At 42.4% G+C, this 19,596-nt stretch overlaps 1 protein-coding gene across 2 annotated transcripts in view; it reads left to right on the top strand.

Moving 5' to 3' along the window:
* The window catches only part of COL27A1 (collagen type XXVII alpha 1 chain), a 477,424-nt gene that overhangs the window by 99,279 nt on the left and 358,549 nt on the right, over positions 1 to 19,596 (top strand). For both annotated transcript variants that reach the window (XM_077283906.1, XM_077283905.1), the window contains exons 8-12: positions 862 to 906; positions 1,677 to 1,730; positions 3,722 to 3,766; positions 7,030 to 7,083; positions 10,489 to 10,533. In XM_077283906.1, the coding sequence (XP_077140021.1) occupies positions 862 to 906; positions 1,677 to 1,730; positions 3,722 to 3,766; positions 7,030 to 7,083; positions 10,489 to 10,533 (243 nt within the window). The remainder of the gene's footprint in view (positions 1 to 861; positions 907 to 1,676; positions 1,731 to 3,721; positions 3,767 to 7,029; positions 7,084 to 10,488; positions 10,534 to 19,596) is intronic.

The following is a 19,596-nucleotide window of genomic DNA, read 5'->3' as shown; positions in this document are numbered from 1 at the left end:
GATTATGATCCGGATTCACAGCGGATTTCACCCTTTCCTACATTGGAATTTGTAAAATCTGTAACGAGATAAGCGTTCTGTATATTTGAACCTCCGCCCTTTATAGACTTTGGGGCTGTTCACATTTGTTATTTTGTGAACTTGTCTGAAAATGAAAAAAAATAAAAATGGAGACATGTCCATTTTTGATCCTAATCAAATCAATAGGTCCATGATGAAAAAAATGACAGCACACTTGTGTCATCTAAGTGCTGTCGATATTTTACTGTTCAGAGTGGGTATGACAAGCTTGTAATTTTTTTTTTTGCATGGGAAAGAAACAGATGCCACACTGATGGTAAAAAGGGACATACAAACCGAACATCCAGCGCACTGATGAAAAACAGTCTTTTGCCCTTATGCAAAAGAAAATGTCCGGTGCATTCGACGAAATTCACATAGATGTATTTTTGGGCAGTTTGCACAACAGACTGCACATCGATATGGACATTGTCCGATTTTTCATCTAATTTTTTATTTGTATGCAATTTGTTTTTATTCATCAGCCGTTATGAATCTGTATTTGGTCTTGTAAATGTTAATATGTTAAAGGATTGCAATCTTTCAATAAAAATTGGATGTTATACGGTTGATCTGGGTGGGATCTGGTTTTTGGGTTTTTTAGCACCCATAGACTTGAATAGGCGAGGCTCATCCAAAATACGGAAGAATCTAACGAGTTTTTTGTGTGCTATGTCTGCAGCCAGGAGAATGAATTTACTACTGGATAGTGTGATTTTATATAATCTGCATTTGACTTCTGGTCTGTAGTCTTTCAGTAAATGCTTATTAACTGCTTATGTGACTTTTTCTTCTTTTCAGGGACAGAAGGGTTATCCCGGACCTCAAGGTCATCCTGGTGATCCGGTAAGATGATCGCCGTCTGGGTAAATTTATTTATCTGTCAGCTAACTACGAACTGACATAAGAGCAGAGTTTAATAAAGGAGGGTCATAAACGTCCGTCTCCTCTGCTGGATTTGGAATCATTTAGCATTTATAGTGCCCAGGTCATATAAAAGCTTGATGTATGGCTCCTAATCCCGTGCAGAGTAGCTGTCTCAGGAGGATCTGTACTACCTGAGTGGCTGCAGTATTAGGGCTGCTGCTTCCCTGTCTATATCCAGTCTCTGGAGTCCCCTGAAAATGACAGCCAGGAATACTTTTTTTTAGAACTCTACAAAATAAATGTGTGTTTTTCGACGTGACGTTAGTGGAAATCGCCAGCACTCGGGGTGGGGGGTATGCCTAATCCTTTCATTAACTCTTCCAGTTCCGCTCTCCACTGCTTCCCAGTGGCAGGATTAATGTGGACACTGTAGCCCCCTTGTTCCTCCACACTCCCCCCTTCATGTTTGGATAAGTTCGGCTGCGTGAAGATGGAAATGAATAGTAGGGTTGTTTCAAGAGAGGCCATTGAATCTTTAAAGCATCTTGGCAGAGAAAGCAAAGGCCTCCAGACCATTCCATGTGTTATAGATAAAGGTTTCGCTGACACCTCAGAGGAACCCTTCTGATTTCAGTTTTTGGGTAGGAGAGGAAGGATAGGTCCTTGTTGTGGACTTTTTTTTGGCTTGTAAAGGGTTAATCTTAATCATCAATGAGTATTCATGAAGCTGCCGTTCATTTCTTTTGCAGGGGGAACATGGACCAGAAGGAAGTCCAGGGGCCAAAGGTTATCCTGGCAGGCAGGTGCAGTAAATCTTACCATGCTGTGAGCAGGTTACCTCTGCAGGGTTCTGGGTAATTTTGAGATATACAGATAGTTTTTGTAGGTAGACAATGCTGAAATGTTTTCTTAATTTTACCTATGACTTGAACCACTAGGTAACAAACTTTAATATATATTCTGCATTCTCTAACTGGTCTGGTATTGCCTTGTGTGGTGGTCCCTGAGTCATCTAACTAAAATCTTTCCTCTTCTCTAGAAGATAACCTGTAGCATCGTTCATCCATAGCCGCCTGGTTCCCAAACAGAAAGTCATTACTACACACATTGTTGTGTCTGCCATTTAAAATAACTGGATAATATTACCCCAGATGTCTTGTGGATGAAAAGTGATCTACATAACGCCATTAAGAACAATAGTGCAGCTTGATGGTCAAGACTTTGCCAATTTGTATGTCCATATGAAACAGAAACAGATGTCCATAAAAAGCGGAGCTCAGACAGGATATCAATGTGTCTCTCCAGATTACATTGTATCTCTCGCTGGATAGGCTCCAAAGCAGAATATTTCACATTTCAGCTATGTAGTTTTCTGCATTGAGATAAAGTATAGATTCCAATGTTACAGCTTGTTGCCAGCTTAGTCTTCTGCTACATTGAGGCAGATTTCTTAATTTCTATCTAAATACAGCTTAAAACTAGACCTCTGCCAGGCTGATCGCAGTGGCACACACTGACCTGGTATATCTTGTGAGAAACTTACTACTTTTCATCATGCCACTTTTAGTTGGCTTACTTACCTAATTTTGTAGAATAATCACATACGTATACCAATATTTTGCATTAAAATGATGACACGTTATTAATTCAGCGCGCATAATATTCCACTCCAGCTTTCCATTCCTGATACTACCCTAGTCTGAATGCTACTGGTGCCATTATATCAAGGTCCTTTCTCACACCCAGTACTGTTGCACATTGTGACTTTTCCTCTTTACTTTGGCCACAATAAAAGGCTCCATGTAATGATGTAATGAATATTGTCCATAACTTGCCTCTCTATATACCTAATAGGTCTTAAAGGTAAGGACTATTGTCTTGAGAATACTCATTTAAAGGAAACCTTTCATTGGACTTTAAATTTACACTGAGTACCTCCTCCAATTGGTGCTGTTCAACTGATTCTGGAACAGTTTTTCCTTTTTTTCTTTTCTGCCACTTCGTTCCAAAGCGTTGCCCCCTGGCAATAAAGATATTAATTATCCCTTTAACCAATGAGCGTCTACCACCTCATTTCTCTGTGAGCGCGGCCATGTTTTGATTGGCCAGTGCCAGAGGAGAAAAGGCAAATGGAAAATTTGCATCTTTATTTCTAAGGGGCATAACTTTGGAACTGGGGAGCAGAAAAGAAAAACTGTTCCAGAATCAGAGGAGCAGAAGCAATTGGAGGAGGTACTCGGTTTAAATGGAAACATCCAGTGACGGATCCTTTTTAAATGGATATCATGAAAGGGCTGCTTTCCCGATGGCCATGCTGGAGCTGATCACCGTCAGATAAACAGAACTTAAAGGGAATCCCTCACCCCCAGAAATACCCCAGTTGATCCACTCTCTGCTCGGGGTCATATAGGGCAATCCTGACATTCTATGGCACACGTCCTGTGTAATGTTCATATACGGCAATGGGTATATAAGCCCCATATATATATTTTTAATTGCCCATCTTGCTTAAATCTGTTGGTTCAGTCACCATTAACCTGGTATCAGCTAAAGACTGAAGATTAGAAGCTTTGGAAAATATCCCTTTTTTTTTCTTTAAAAAAGACCCCACAAAAACTAGTTTCTCTAAACTAATGAAAGTAAAAGAAATGTGGACACATGGCATACTGATTTATTTAGATATGATATGAACAATACGGGTGGTCTCTGACAACTTTATGATATGACTTGCTAATGGTACTCTGTGACAGTTCTGAATATGTTTCCTTTTTCTGTTTTTGTGTCTTTTCTCCAGGGATTACCAGGACCGATAGGAGCTCCAGGACCAAAGGGAAGTCGGGTTAGTGTCACAACCCTACACTTGCACCATTTGTAGCCCATCTATGTAACCTCTCTGTATGAGAGATGAACAGATACCTCTAGAAGAGCTCAGTGAATAGATTGGAAACGGTACTATTAATAAGTTTGTCTAGATTGTAGATCCATGGCTATGTTTGTCATGGTGAATTATCAGTATGGAGTCATGCTGAATCAGTCCGATGACATCTAGAAGTTGTATCATTGCGCTCTGGTTTGGGTCCTGAGTTATATTTAAGATAAGTATCTGTGTGTGTTAGATATCTAAGCCCTAATACTTGAATTCATGCCTTCTTGATAGTGTGTATTTTTATTTCAGTCTTGTTAAAAGGTTGCCAACATTGACAGATACTGTAATTACATTAGGTATTGAGAGTCAAGAATTGGTTTTCCATTTATAACCTATCTTCTTGAAGAAAAATGTTTCTGTCTCTGAAGTTTTTGTATTTAAGTATTGTACATTTTTTCCCCCTACAAACCTATATATCTATCTGCTCAGCTTCAACAGCCCTTTATCATTCCACCACAGATCGTAGTGCATAACCAATACCACAAGTTCCCTTTAACAACCAATATTGACACTTCTATTTAATTTTGATGCAGTTTTTTTGTTTGTATTTTTTGCAGCAATATTTTTTAATTATGATAAATCATTTTTTCCTGAAATTTCTCTTCTATGTGAAAGCTAAAATCGTAGGTGATGCCCAGATATTCATTACATGTCAGATGTCACTTTCTAGTGCCGGTTAGTTGATGTGGATTGCTGTGAACTCTTTTTTTTATTTTTTTATTTTCATTAGTTTTCATACAGATGCATGATACATTTTGAAAATGTGTTTATATATGTGTTTTGTTTCGGTATTTGGTTTGATGGTTGCATTTTGTGTCATTAATAACCCTTTGCTTCCTAGTGGGGGGATGATTTCCACGTTCTTGTACCCCAAAAAAAAGCTCTTTAGAAGTTAAGCTGCTATCCCTGTAATTATAGAAATCAGCTGGGTTTCTCGGTTTTTCCAACCAGTCACTTTGGAGACGTCGACTCTTTAATCTACGGCAATAATTGTACTCGCATCACACGGCTCGAAGTCGAGAAACCATTAGCAGAGCATTAAGAACACATCTTGAGGCCATATGCAAATGAGACTTCTAGGATTTCATCTTTTGCCCTGATTCCTGTCATTGGGTTTCTTAGACTCACTCACAGCGAGCAGACTTTAAGACTTTTTATAAGGTATTGCAAAATAAGGCGATGATCGCAGCACTCCTGTCCCTGTTATGTTCGCTTTGTCACCCGGTCCGCACTTTAACATCGGACAAGCTCCAGGGCAGATGTTACTAATTCAATACCAGACAGTAAAAAAGCACTGATATTATAAGCTCTTAAAGGGCCAGCAATGTTAACGTTTCAGATTGAGATGTACAGTAAAAGAATCCATATGTGTCTATTGGTGGCAAGTAAAAGCTCTTCTCTTTCATCAGCTTTTTTTTTTTTTGTGCAGCGAGAATTCAGAATGCAATGTCGTTTAGTAGGAGTTTGCAGCGTGTAAGAACATATGGCTTTCCACAGCTGCAGTTTTATTATCTGCCATTATGTATAACTCTTGAGATTATATATATTATACTATTACATGTTTGGCAATATGAACCATACTGATACTGTTAGATAGGCCAACTAGTGTTTCCGTATTACAGTAGTTCTCCATCCGGTGCCAATATCACCCATTAAGATATTTCCGTTGCCAGTATTTGGTGGAATCACCTGTATTACAAGGAACCAGTCACAGGCTACGTTTATGGCCGCTGCCGGGCACAGGTGGTATAGACAGTCTGGGTGGGTGTCTAGACATCTGTCCAGTAGAAAATGCCATTGCAGAAAAAAAACAAGACATACATATTTGTTTTTGTTTTATGTGAAGTGAAATAAATTGTATGCCGACATATACAGGCCAGGCAGATACCAAAACGACTTGGTTTGTGGCCTCAGCCTGGCAAATGGAAGCCTATGAGAAAGTTAAAGTACATATTGAGCAAAGCTCCCTATACATGGTTGGTTTAGGCTGAGCGCACAAAGAGTGTGGATTTAGATTTAGACCACCAGTTTGTGAGTGGCTTTACCCACTGGTAAAAAGAAACGGTCCAGAGTGAGATTCCCTCCTAAAAACGTAAATGGGAAAACTTCATGAATTACAATCGCTATATAATTTGGTTTTAGGTTTCCTAACTTTCAAAATATGTTAATTAAAAAAAAAGGAGGGCAAACGTCTTCTGTAGCTGTCAGTTTGATGCAAATAATAGATTGGGCATGTTGAAATTCATCATGCCAGCCCTTTTTTTTTTTTTTTTTAAATCCCTGCCATCATGTGGAAGGAAAGTGGGTCAGTAGAGCCCTATATACATACAGTAACATAGTTGGTCAATCCTTCCAAAATTACCAGATTAGGCAGCCTTTGCTCTGACGTGCATAGCCTATAAAAGTTCATTGACAATGATAGGATATGGAAAGGAAAAGCTAACCCTAAGTCCAGCCTTCTTGAAAACAAAGCGGTGAAACTAAGCCGTGCACCGCAGCTAATATCTACGATCTGGAACTTATTACAAATGGATTAAACGAGAATCTGTCTAATCTCATCTTCCGATACCCCCATTTTTTTTCCTCCTTTGGATGAACTTGACGATTAGTGGCAGAAGTGAATGGGCTGCCTTGTTCTGCCTCAAAGTGACTGAGCCATTGGGGGGAACATAAAAGGTTCAAGCACTTAATTAATTTGCAGCATAAAGCAGAGTCCTGACGTATTTTATGTCTTTACTGTCAGGTTATCGGAATTGCTGAGCTCGGGGACTCTGCTCCATAGATGTGGTTTATTTGATATTAATAACAGGCAAAAGCTTTGATTGTGTATTGATGTTTCTTTGCAATGACTAACAGCAAAAGGATGATGTCAGCTTTGTCTCCACTAACCCTTAACTAGCATTTATCACTGCAGGTCCTTGTAGGCTGCGCGCCCAGGCTCCCTTCTGCATACCATGGTCCCTGGTGTGAGGGTATGTGCCCTTGGACTACATCGTGGAAGCCAGCACCATGCAGTCCATGGGCATATACACTTGCCTCAAGGTTTATCTCATCACGGAGGGACGCAGCCCAGCGCTGGAAGAGAAGTGGCCACCATCGAGAGATTGATGCCCAAGCAGGCAGGAAGCGATGCATTCAGACCTCAATGTAACATTTTGTTTCTCTTTTCATCTTAGGGCTATATTGGCCTTCCAGGATTATTCGGGTTGCCTGGAGCTGATGGAGAACGCGTAAGTGCATCCTAATTATCTAGAAAACACAGTTCGGATGCTCTGTTAATTCACCCTGTTTTCAAGTCTCGTTTGATGCATTTAATTGAAAACGTAAGGGTGATATTATAGGCAGCCATATTGAAATATGAGCCAATGTTCAATCTGTTGCATAAGTATTAGTAGTCATTGCCTCTTACAATGAAGTTTGTGTCTGGTGCCCCTTTTCTCCTATCCTCACTATATGCCCTGAGTGCAGTCACCCAGACTAATATTACCAAACAAAAAACACTACACCACAATGCCTCTACCCAGTGCCCATCACTGCACAAAAGTCTTCAAAATGCTACATCACCTTATATCTCATCCCCTCCTTTCTGTCTAACACCCTACCCATTCTCTATATTTTGCCAACGATCTTGGACTAACCATAAAATTAACCTTCTATCTCCAAATCTTTTCTCATGCTGCACCAGTTCTCTGGAATGCGCTACCCTGGACAATCAGAACTGCTTTCTGATGCTTCTACGATGGAAATGCACATTTCCAGCAATGTCTGGAAATGATATCAGAACTCTTAACAGATACAAATACATTCCTTAACCTTGAAATCCCCACCAGCTTCGTGCTGACATTGTACTAGTGATGGGGCCCTGACTCCATTAGTGATAATTTGGCAATACTACAGTGCAGTAGTGCCTAATATCTTGCCACTGATCTCTGTCCACCACCGTACCTGTTCTCCATGTTCTACCGATAATGTAAAACTACACATGGGTTTATACAACCATATTTGCAGACTGCGTTTAACGTTCTGTAATAGATTGTCCTGGGCGCAGGGGCTGCCATTGTTCTCAGCAGCACGACTAATGTTTATACACGGCGAGAATGATCATCTTTTGTGCAGCACAAAACATAATTTCACCTGACGTATAAGCCTTTTGCTCGTTCATTGGGCGATCGTCATCACCCCCCAGGGAGGTTTTTTCACTATAGTCTTATTAGTGTAATAGGCCCTATCTTCTACCATAATCTGAACCTCCCACTCCCATCTTTCTTTTTCTCATGGAGCACCAGTTCTCTAAGGCTACGTTCACATTTGCGTTGTGCGCCGCAGCGTCGGCGCCGCAACACACAACGCAAACAAAAACGCATGCACAACGCTGCGTTTTGCGCCGCATGCGTCCTTTTTTTGATTGATTTTGGACGCAGCAAAAATGCAACTTGCTGCGTCCAATGCGCCCGGACGCGTGCGCCGCAGGAACGCATGCGGCGCAAAACGCAAGTGCGACGCTTGTCCATGCGCCCCCATGTTAAATATAGGGGCGCATGACGCATGCAGTGACGCTGCGGCCCCCGACGCTGCGGCGCCGACCGCAAATGTGAACGTAGCCTAATATGTGTTACGCTGAACAAATTCCCATTTTTCAAAGTTTTAAGCATGTCTTAAAAACACTTTTACAACAATTATTGTTGGGGACTCATGGTAGCGATCCAGGCTGCTAGACACTTCAGATTTTTCTTTTTCACTTGTCTGACTAACCAGTTTTGGCAGTAAACCCCTTTTAAACCAAGCTCAACCAAATGTATATTGACAAGCCAATTTGTCACACCGAATCAGTGGTTTGGTGTTGTTTCTTTTTTCAGCTGATTAGCAGGAATTCTACCCAAATTGGATCCGTAGATCAGTAATACAGATCCACCAAACGACTTGCATTCCCATGACATTTGGAAGAGTCTTGGACCTTTAATGTAGCTTAAATGCTGCCATTTGACTGATGTAAAGAGCACGCTTTGTGATGTTCAAAGGATAATTACTAACATGCCTTTATCCTGCCCTCTAACCCATCAAACGTGGAAATATACATTATGGGCCGGCAGAATATCAGAAATCCGGCGCACACTGCAGCCAGGGAGACCCACTCTCAATCTATTACACAGATGGAGGATTTTTTTTTTATTTGTTTTTTTTTTTTAAGGGAATTGCTGCACTTCTTAAGACTGTGGATGATTGATAAAGTAGATTTGTTTTCTCATGAGGTGTTCAATCACTTTAGAGACTCTTGGGCACAGTGGATGAGAGTTTTATAGGGCAATCTAACACAGACAGGGAGTGCGTAAATTCAAAGGATCTCTCTTCAGAGGACAGGAAGTCATGACCCTCCTTTTAATAGAGGCCATGTCTTCTAAGCAATTATGTTGGTGTCTCTGTTTACCCTGTTACCATGGGCGACATTCATCAAATGCTGACAAAAGGGTGATCATCGAAAGCATAATGCGTGGCAGATGATGGGGGTTGCCTTACCTTAGAAGAATGTGGCTTGTTCTGGAGTTGGGAGGCAATGCCTGTTCAGCTGTTTCTCCTGCATTGGAAATATCCATCTCCAACAATGTCCGGAAATGACATCTATACTCTTTATCAGATAAAAATATATTCCTTACCCTTGAAGTAACTACCGCTAACTCAGTGCTACCATTGTGCCACTGTATCTCTAGTTATAGTGACTACTTTACTGGTAATTTGGCAATACTTCTGTAAACGAGACCAATTTAGACGGTGGAGAATTGCAGAAATTGTAATGAGCAATGCATATGTTGTTAAGACAAGTCTACCTGGCATGATTTCATTAGCAGCATTGATGGCATGCGATGTGGTAGAACATACTGTATCATTTGTTAGAGTGATACTGTTATCAGGTTTTTTATATAGGACATAATATAGGGCAAGAGAGCTTGATTCCAGGGATGTGTCACTTACTGGGCCGTGTGTAGTAGTTTCAATATAATCAGTGTTTTATCAGCAGGAGATTTTCACTGCTGGACTAGGTCTCACGTGTACCTTTGTCATTAGAGGTGAATATATCGATAATTCAATACTTTTTGAAAATCTGCACAATTTGATGTGAATTTATCACTGCAGATTTCATTACTGACAAACCTGTTTGAGCAAATACTTTTTAGGCCACGTAAAATAACAAATTCTGAGCATTATTTGTGAGAACTCTGTGTTGTCCTGTTCCTTTGTCATTTCTCTTGAAAATATAAGAACAAATTGAAAACTGGGTGTTACTTTATTCAACGCAAAGGGACGTATCCCTACAAACTCCGCAGTGATTGGTTAATATCAAAGTGTAGAGGAACACACCCCGGAGGAACAGTACAACTGTAAGAAAAGAGGTTCAAGTATGATATATTCTAAGAAAAAAATCTGTAATGGGAGGGCAAAGCTTGTAAGATTGGGCAGATTGCCCTATTGTAGCCTTCCCATACAGGAAAGGTCTGGGCTTTTTTCAGCACCCTTTATTTTATAGTGGGAGTGCAGCTTCTTGTGTGATTTTCTGTTTGGTGCCTTTCCACACTAGTTTTGGACATAGATGTCTTTGTGAACCTGTCACCTAAGCCGTCTTACTTTTTTTCCCCACACAGGGTTTGCCTGGAGTTCCTGGGAAGAGGGGCACGATGGGTAGGCCGGTAAAGTTTTTCCTTGTCTACTTTGCAGTCCTAGTGTAATGAAACAGGAAACCAAGTCTTCCTACTGCTAAATGTAATGTCGTATGTTTTCCCTGTGTGTCCACGTCTGTGGCAGCTCTTCTCATGTTGTTTTATGTCTAACCTACCTCACACACAAAGATAATGTTTGTTTCACGCTTCAAGGAAAAAATCCACAATATCCGCAGGCAGTGCAAAACTCCCTGCGTGCCGCAATAAAAAGGAGCAATAAGTAACCTTCCTCATTGTTCAAGCCTCACAATCGGCACATTTATTACATTGAAATGACCCTAAATAGCTCAATTTAGGCATCAGCACGAACTATTATTGAATCACATTACAAAGGTATGAATTTCATGTGTCTAATAAACAAAATCTCATACAAGCAGTCGTATTGTGGGGATTGACAGTTTAGAAACCCCATTAGGTGATTTGGAGATAATAGAGCTGATTACCCTGTTTTATAATGTTTCTTTTTTTATTGAAGACCTCTGTAAGACCCTGCATATAATTTTCACTAGCTGCCAATTGGTTTCTATATCCGACAGCACCACCTCAGGTGAAAATAATTGACTTTATCCACATATTAAAAGGTTTACCTCCTGTTACATCAGGAGCACACCGCTCCTCTTCCAGCTTCTATGAGCTCCTGATGATTGATAGTTTGGACCAGCGGCATTGTTGTGCCTGTAGCCCGAATTGTATGCCCTCTGAAGAAGCCGGAAATTTGCCTCAGCAGCATCGGAGGAGTGATTGTCAGGACACTGAAGATGTCTGGCCAACTTCAGAGCTGCGTTTACAAGCTGCATAGAAAAGAAAAAAACACACTTTGCAAGCATTGCACTATTTGCCAAGGTGACCGGCCACCACTGACATATTGCAGGGGTTGGTGGTTACCTAGGCAATGAGCTGTAAACTTCAGAACTAGAAAGCTCTCTGTTCTTACAAACGAAGAGGATTTTTCTTAAAGGGAAAATTGCAAGGACTCTTGTTTTTACAAGCGCTTTCTTAATTTTACCCATTTAAGAAGATGAGACAACCCTTTTAAAGCTGATTGCTGGATGTTCTAAGACTAAGGATGCTTTCGCGGTGCATTCTGTGTCCCCCTTTGGGGCACACTTCCTAAATGTCTAAATTCTTCCGATGTCTAGGCATGCATCCTGACTATGGCAACTGATAGGCGTATATCTCCTAAGACACAGACAAATTGCTCTAATTTCATGGTCACAATGCCCTAACCTTATGCTTGACATAAGTAGAAATATGTCCCCTTCCCATTGTGAAGGAATATGACCTAGCCACCATTGTAAAAAGTGTGACCTGTCCTAGATAATGTATGAAGTAAGGAGGCTCCATAGTGGCACATTTCCTCTCTTCCTGCCCCTCTACCGCTCCATGTGCTTGCAGTGTTACTTATTATGGGGCTCATTTATAGTTTTCATACTTATCTGATGTGTGAAATATGGCTCTGAAATAGAGCAGCACAACATGCATCTTTTACATCAGTTCTACCTAAGTGGTCACAGGCGCCAGTTTATGGTCCTTGCAGAGAAGCCAGAAAATCACGCTTAGAGCTGTTCACATAGAGCATTGTCCTGGCAGGACTTAGAAGAGAGATGCCTGCCTGCTAAATTGTGGATATGCATGGGTCAACCAGGGGGCACTGCTTTCAACCACAGATATCTGCAGTAGTCCGTACATAAAATCCTCTCTTCAGTGCACCTCCTTATGGGTCTACTACAGATTTCCTGATGTAAGAGGTCTTTATAATTGAAAATTAGATAATGGGCCATTGCTCTTGATCAGCTGTATTATTTACACTGATGAAGGCAGAAATATATATCTACAAATGGTAGAATAAATGCATTATCATGTAGTTTATGAATCACTTTATCACTTAATAATTGCTGGGTGATCGCCCGTTGGGACCCCCATGGTTCCTGAGAATGGAAGCGCTGCTGTGCTGATTCGGCATTGTTACCCCCTTTTATTATTTTATTTTTCCTACACAGCAATGACGACACTCCCTGAAGTTTTTCCTGGGAAGGGGAAACAGGGCTGCCACTTCCATCCTCAGGATCAGAGTGGGTCGCAGAGGTCAGACCCCCAGCAATCATTAAAAAATACCATTGCTTACTGAGATGGGAATTTTCCCTTTAAGAAATGTCTCTAATCAGGAGTAGTCAGTCATGTAGAACCGTTTGGTTGTTTAGGGTTTCCTTTTGCTAACGTCTTACAGAGCTAGCCCTAAAATTTTATCCTTACTGGCAAAGGTCTTGTGGTTTTGTGCATTCTGCCTCGTTTATGGTTGGCAACTTCTGCTCGGTAACTATTTCTGAACCGTTCTTCAGTAAAATCTAACTGCGGTTATCAAGAATGTGCAGAAAGGGAATAGTTGTAATAACAAACTGCAGAAAATCCATTTGGAAAACAAGTTTGTCATGCAGTGTGGGCCTAGTTGATTAGAAGTAAAATTTATGATGCTTATTAATCTGTGAGTAGTCCCAGAGTATAGCAGTCCAGAGGGCATGAGGCTTCTGCAGGCTTCCATGTTTTCTATTAGTGAAGGGTCCAGCACTGTGTTTGGCGGCATTAGACTCCCGTAGCCTACCACATAATGCACAGTAATCTCATCCAGTAAAGCTCCAGAATACGGCATGTTTTGGAACATGCCACAATTTTCAAATTTTTTTTTTACTTTTGGGTTTAATTTCTTTGTGCACTCTTACTGTGGTCTGGCCCCTAATGCGAAGTCTCCAACAGGGCCCTCAATTATTGCACCTCTTTATAGGGGGTTATCGAGGACTAATTCATTTTTTTTGCTTCAATCCTAAGAACTAACAGGCAGGTACCGGTAGTTGACATGACGGTGGCTTTCATTGATGTCACGTCAACAGAGCAGCGGCTTGTCTTCTACTCTGCTCTGTTGACAGGGCATGACTGCCGATGTCATGCTGATTGACAGCCGGCTCCCTTTTGCCTAACTGCATGGAGCCAGCTGTCAATCAGCATGACGTCAGCAGTCAGGCCTTATTGAGAGAACAGGTCGGAAGAGCTGCTATGTTGACGTCAAACAGCAGAATTGCCGGTAGGAGCGGTCGGTGACTGCCCTGAGTCAGCATCGGATAGAACAGGCAGGTAGTTGCCTCTGTTAGCAACTACCTGCCTGTTTTATTTTTTAGAACCATATTAAAAGAATAAAATAGTCCTCGTTAACCCCTTTTAATAGTCTATACATATAGGCCTAGTGAACTGTTGCAATTGCAACCTCTGCACCGATTGTTACACCCATGGTGTTTTTGCAGTCCGTGGAGCCCAGATTACAGATCCATATATTGGCTCACTGTGTGCATGAATTCAATGTTGTTTACTAAGGCATAACATTTCAACAAATTACACATTTGCCAAGTCTACTGAAATGTCTAAGAGGAAAAAATGGGTCTCCATATAGGGTAGGCAAATATTTCAGCTGCCTATAAAGCCTGCTGGACCAGACAAGGTTTCCTGAATATGCTGTAGTGACACTTTGCTTTCAAACAGAAGATGAGTGTTCAGCTGACAGCGCAAAAAGGACAGTCTTTAACTTTTTAGATATAGGAATCCATTTTGGAGGCTGAAATATTGAAAACACAGTTAACATACCAGTTACAGTGATATTACCGAGATGTGGATGTGGAGAATGACATAATCCTTTGACTTTTTCCCCCAGTACTTTCCTTCCCTGGATCCTACTCGGCATTTACAACATCCATAATTTTGCTGAAAGACAGCCAGAAAATGTAAAGCATTCTGAAACCACTCGAAAAGGACATAACTTCATGATCTGGGTTTCTGCCAGGTCTGTCAGTGATTTCAAGAAGATATAAAAGCTCCAAATACTGGACAAATTCATCATGAGAGGGGGAAGTATAGACAAATGCACAATTTATTTTGTGCTAGTGGTTTAAAATATTCACATTGCACATGTAATCACTGCTTTATGTAGGAGCCCAAGAGTCCCATCGTCCTGCATGAAAAAACGTTTCTTAGTCTGCATTCACACATCTGTGTGTCATGGCCTGTTATTCACAGACTGGCCGTGGGTCTCCCGACCTGAACTGAACAAGCTCATAGGGATATATGGAATCAGAAGACCCCCGACCAGTATTTACTTGGACTGTGACACACAGATGTGTGAATACAGCCTTAAAAGAGTTCGTGAACACTTGTGTTTAAAACAATGCTCAGCATTAACCCCTTTCTGACCTCGGACGGGATAGTGCGTCCTAGGTCAGAACCCCCGCTTTGATGCGGGCTCCGGCGGTGAACCCGCATCAAAGCCGGGGCATGTCAGCTGTTTTGTACAGCTGACATGTGCCCGCAATAGCGGCGGTTGGAACTGCGATCCGCCCGCCGCCATTAACTAGTTAAATGCCGCTGTCAAACTCTGACAGCGGCATTTAACTAGCGCTTCCGGCCATCCGGACAGAAATGAGTGCATTGCTGTCCCCCGTCACGTGATTGGGGGTCAGCGATGCGCCGGCATAACAACCAGAGGTCTCCTTGAAAAAGCCAAACAAAATACAAGTGTGGGATTGAACTTTTTTTGCAATTTCACCGCACTTGGAATTTTTTTCCCGTTTTCTAGTACGCGACATTCTAAAACCAATGATGTCGTTCAAAAGTACAACTTGTCCCTCAAAAAATAAGCCCTCACATGGCCATATTGACGGAAAAATAAAAAAGTTATGACTCTGGGAAGGAGGGGAGCGAAAATCGAAAATGCAAAACCGAAAAAAGCTGGGGTCATGAAGGGGTTAAAATGGGGTTAAAATGCAACGTATAATCGCCTTCCGACCCCCTGATGTTCTTCTCTTAGCCTTGCTCTGGTCCCCATCTGTCTCCATGCTTCCTCTTCCAGCAGAAATTGTGACATATGACCACTGAAGCTAATCACTGGCTGCGGAGGTGACCACCACTTCTTCACTGCAGCCAGACACTAGCTGTAACAACCACATGTCTATATGGCAAGAACAAGATGTATAAAGCCCGATGGGAGACTCTGTCAGCAGTAGGAGAGTTGAAGCATGGGATCTGTGGATAGGTATATATATATTTTTATTTTACACCAATCCCTTTAAGATAATTCCTATTCTTTTATTCAGTGCACCACTTTAAAAGGTTTGGGTAGTTTGGAAAAATAATTTTTATATAATGCCATCAGTTAATGGGGGATGTGGGAAACTATGTTTAGGATTCTCATCTCTTGGTCAGCAAGGAAGCCAGCTACAAAGCATCTCTCCCTCTGGAGTATTTGTCCTGTCCTCCAACTGAAAACTTGCTGCTAAGCTTTGCCTTTGTGGACGTCTTTATTTGAGACTCTTCTAACAAGTAGAGATTATCCAAAGCTGCTATTAGGCCATGTTCACACGTTCAGTATTTGGTCAGTATTTTACATCAGTATTTGTAAAGGCCCCGTCTCACATAGCGAGATCGCTAGCGAGATCGCTGCTGAGTCACAAGTTTTGTGACGCAACAGCGACCTCCATAGCGATCTCGCTATGTGTGACACGTACCAGCGATCAGGCCCCTGCTGCGAGATCGCTGGTCGTGTCGGAATGGCCTGGACCTTTTTTTGGTCGTTGAGGCCCCGCTGACATTGCTGAATCGGTGTGTGTGACACCGATCCAGCGATGTCTTCACTGGTAACCAGGGTAAACATCGGGTTACTAAGCGCAGGGCCGCGCTTAGTAACCCGATGTTTACCCTGGTTACCAGCGTAAATGTAAAAAAAAAAAAACAATACATACTCGCCTTCTGATGTCCGTCAGGTCCGTTGCCGTCTGCTTCCTGCTCTCACTGACTGCCGGCCGTACAGTGAGAAGTGAGAGCACAGCAGTGACGTCACCGCTGCGCTCTGCTCTCAGTGTACGGCGGCTCAGTCAGTCAGAGCAGGAAGCAGACGGCAAGGGACCTGGACACCGAAAGGCGAGTATGTACTGTTTGTTTTTTTTGGTAACCAGGGTAAACATCGGGTTACTAAGCGCGGCCCTGCGCTTAGTAACCCGATGTTTACCCTGGTTACCCGGGTGCTGCAGGGGGACTTCGGCATCGTTGAAGACAGTTTCAACGATGCCGAACTCGTTCCCCTGATCGTTGGTCGCTGGGGAGAGCGGTCTGTGTGACAGCTCCCCAGCGACCACACAGCGACTTACCAACGATCACGGCCAGGTCATATCGCTGGTCGTGATCGTTGGTAAATCGCTAAGTGAGACGGGGCCTTAAGCCATAACCAGGAGTGAAGCAATCAGAGGAAAAGTATAATAGAAACACGTCACCACTTCTGTATTTATCACCCACTCCTGATTTTGGTTTACAAATACTGAGTTAAAATACTGACCAAATACTGACTGTGTGAATGTGGCCTTAAACAAACACAACATTGTGGAGGCAGAGAGATAAATGATTTCCAGAGCCCAGTGGAGACGACTTCAGTTCCTTCCAAGCTGCTGTTTCCAACCTTAAAGAAACATCTCCACTCCTACGTTTTCTTGCTAGTAATCTTCGTAAGTTGATTTTGGTCTACCAGACTATGGGAGAGATCAATCCTGTTTCCTTTATTTAGATCTCCCAGAAGTGGTCATCCATCTGCATGTATAACAGCATTGTGAATCCATCATCCTACAGGTCAAAAATATCAATATTGCCAAAATTTCTTTCCTGTTTTCAGACAGAAGTAAGAATTAATTTGACCTGTAAAAGGTAGTTCTCCAGTTGCTGTCATTGAGCCCAGTCCATTATTCCTACTTTCATCCTAGTGCCGCCAAACCCTACATCAGAGCTGATTTGACACCGTCCTTATGCTTTTATGTTTTCCAAGGAACTTTCTAGCTTGATTCAGTTTTAAAAAAAAAAAAAAAAAGATTTTTTTCCCCCTCCAAACTTATGGGGGAGTCTTGATGATTCATTTTGGTAAGGTTACCAGGATTTGTGCAGAGGAGGTGCCTGGCTGCAGTCAGCTACTACCTAATCTATGCTCGGAGAGTGGCCATGATTGCAGACCTGGCTGGATTGTTTGCGATTAACAAGCTGTTCTTCTCATCTAAGGGTACCGTCACACAGTGCAATTTTGATCGCTACGACGGCACGATTCGTGACGTTCTAGCGATATCGTTACGATCTCGCAGTGTCTGACACGCAGCAGCGATCAGGGACCCTGCTGAGAATCGTACGTCATAGCAGATCGTTTGAAACTTTCTTTCGTCGCTGGATCTCCCGCTGTCATCGCTGGATCGTTGTGTGTGACAGCGATCCAGCGATGCGTTCGCTTGTAACCAGGGTAAACATCGGGTTACTAAGCGCAGGGCCGCGCTTAGTAACTCGATGTTTACCGTGGTTACCAGCGTAAAAGAAAAAAAAAACGTACATACTCACCATCTGATGTCCGTCAGGTCCCTTGCCGTCTGCTTCCCGCTCTGACTGTCTGCCGGCCGGAAAGTGAGAGCAGATCACAGCGGTGACGTCACTGCTGTGCTGTGCTCTCACTGTACGGCGGCACTCAGTCAGAGCAGGAAGCAGACGGCAAGGGACCTGACGGACATCAGATGGTGAGTATGTACGGTTTTTTTTTTTTTTACTTTTACGCTGGTAACCACGGTAAACATCGGGTTACTAAGCACGGCCCTGCGCTTAGTAACCCGATGTTTACCCTAGTTACCCGGGGACTTCGGCATCGCTCCAGCGCCGTGATTGCAACGTGTGACCGCAGTCTACGACGCTGGAGCGATAATCATACGACGCTGCAACGTCACGAATCGTGCCGTCGTAGCGATGTAAATGGCACTGTGTGACGGTACCCTAAGGGGGGATTCTTTCACAATGTAGGGGAAATTAGGCAAACTTTGATGTATTTACTTGCAGGGGAGAAGATGAGCCATTTATATAATTCTGTCCAAATGAAAATCATAATTTTGAAACCTTATTTCCTCTAGTCTTAAAGGGGTTGTATATATTTACTTGTTTATTTAGTCGCTTATATAGCGCCTTTACAGACATCATTATCACTGTGCCCATTGGCGCTCCCAATCTAAATTACCTATTAGTATGTCTTTGGAGTGTGGGAGGAAACCCATGCAAACACGGGAGAGCATACAACTCCTTGCAGATTTTGTCCTTGGATTGGAACTCGGGTCTCCAGCACAAGAGTACAATGTTAACCACTTCACCTGAAGATTGAGAGTTCGGACCTGCGACAATCTTTAAAGTGTTCCATTAATGATGGTGCCAGTGGCTGTCCCCACCTGAACATTGACAGCTAATACATGCAGCCATTTAACAACTGTATTTTGGCATCTGCATCAAGTGGGAACTGTACTTTCAACAAATTTTGCATTAATTAATAGTACAGTTGAATATTAGATTTTTTTTTAAATAGAAGAATCTGATAAGTGAGAAAGGAATCAGATTTCTCACTCTCTCACCTGCCTCATAATCTTACCATGCAATTTGGAAAAAAAGTCTCAAATCCATCTTGCTCAGACAAGACAGGATGCAGGCTCACTGTGTTATGTGATACTGCTCTATGGGGAGTGGAAGTGGGAGGAAGAGAGGGAATCAGAGTGTGGAAATGTGCAAGCTGAGGGTAGACACAGAAAGATCATGCTGAGATTTCTAACACCTTAGGGTACCGTCACACAGTGCAATTTTGATCGCTACGACGGCACGATTCGTGACGTTCTAGCGATATCGTTACGATCTCGCAGTGTCTGACACGCTACTGCGATCAGGGACCCTGCTGAGAATCGTACGTCGTAGCAGATCGTTTGAAACTTTCTTTCGTCGCTGGATCTCCCGCTGTCATCGCTGGATCGTTGTGTGTGACAGCGATCCAGCGATGCGTTCGCTGGTAACCAGGGTAAACATCGGGTTACTAAGCGCAGGGCCGCGCTTAGTAACCCGATGTTTACCGTGGTTACCAGCGTAAAAGTAAAAAAAAACAAACCGTACATACTCACCATCTGATGTCCATCAGGTCCCTTGCCGTCCGCTTCCCGCTCTGACTGCCGG

The sequence above is a fragment of the Ranitomeya variabilis genome, chromosome 2 (assembly GCF_051348905.1).
Source record: "Ranitomeya variabilis isolate aRanVar5 chromosome 2, aRanVar5.hap1, whole genome shotgun sequence".
Lineage (NCBI taxonomy): Eukaryota > Metazoa > Chordata > Amphibia > Anura > Dendrobatidae > Ranitomeya > Ranitomeya variabilis.
The sequence above is the reverse complement of the archived record's forward strand: the minus strand, read 5'-3'. Positions and strand labels throughout refer to the sequence as shown.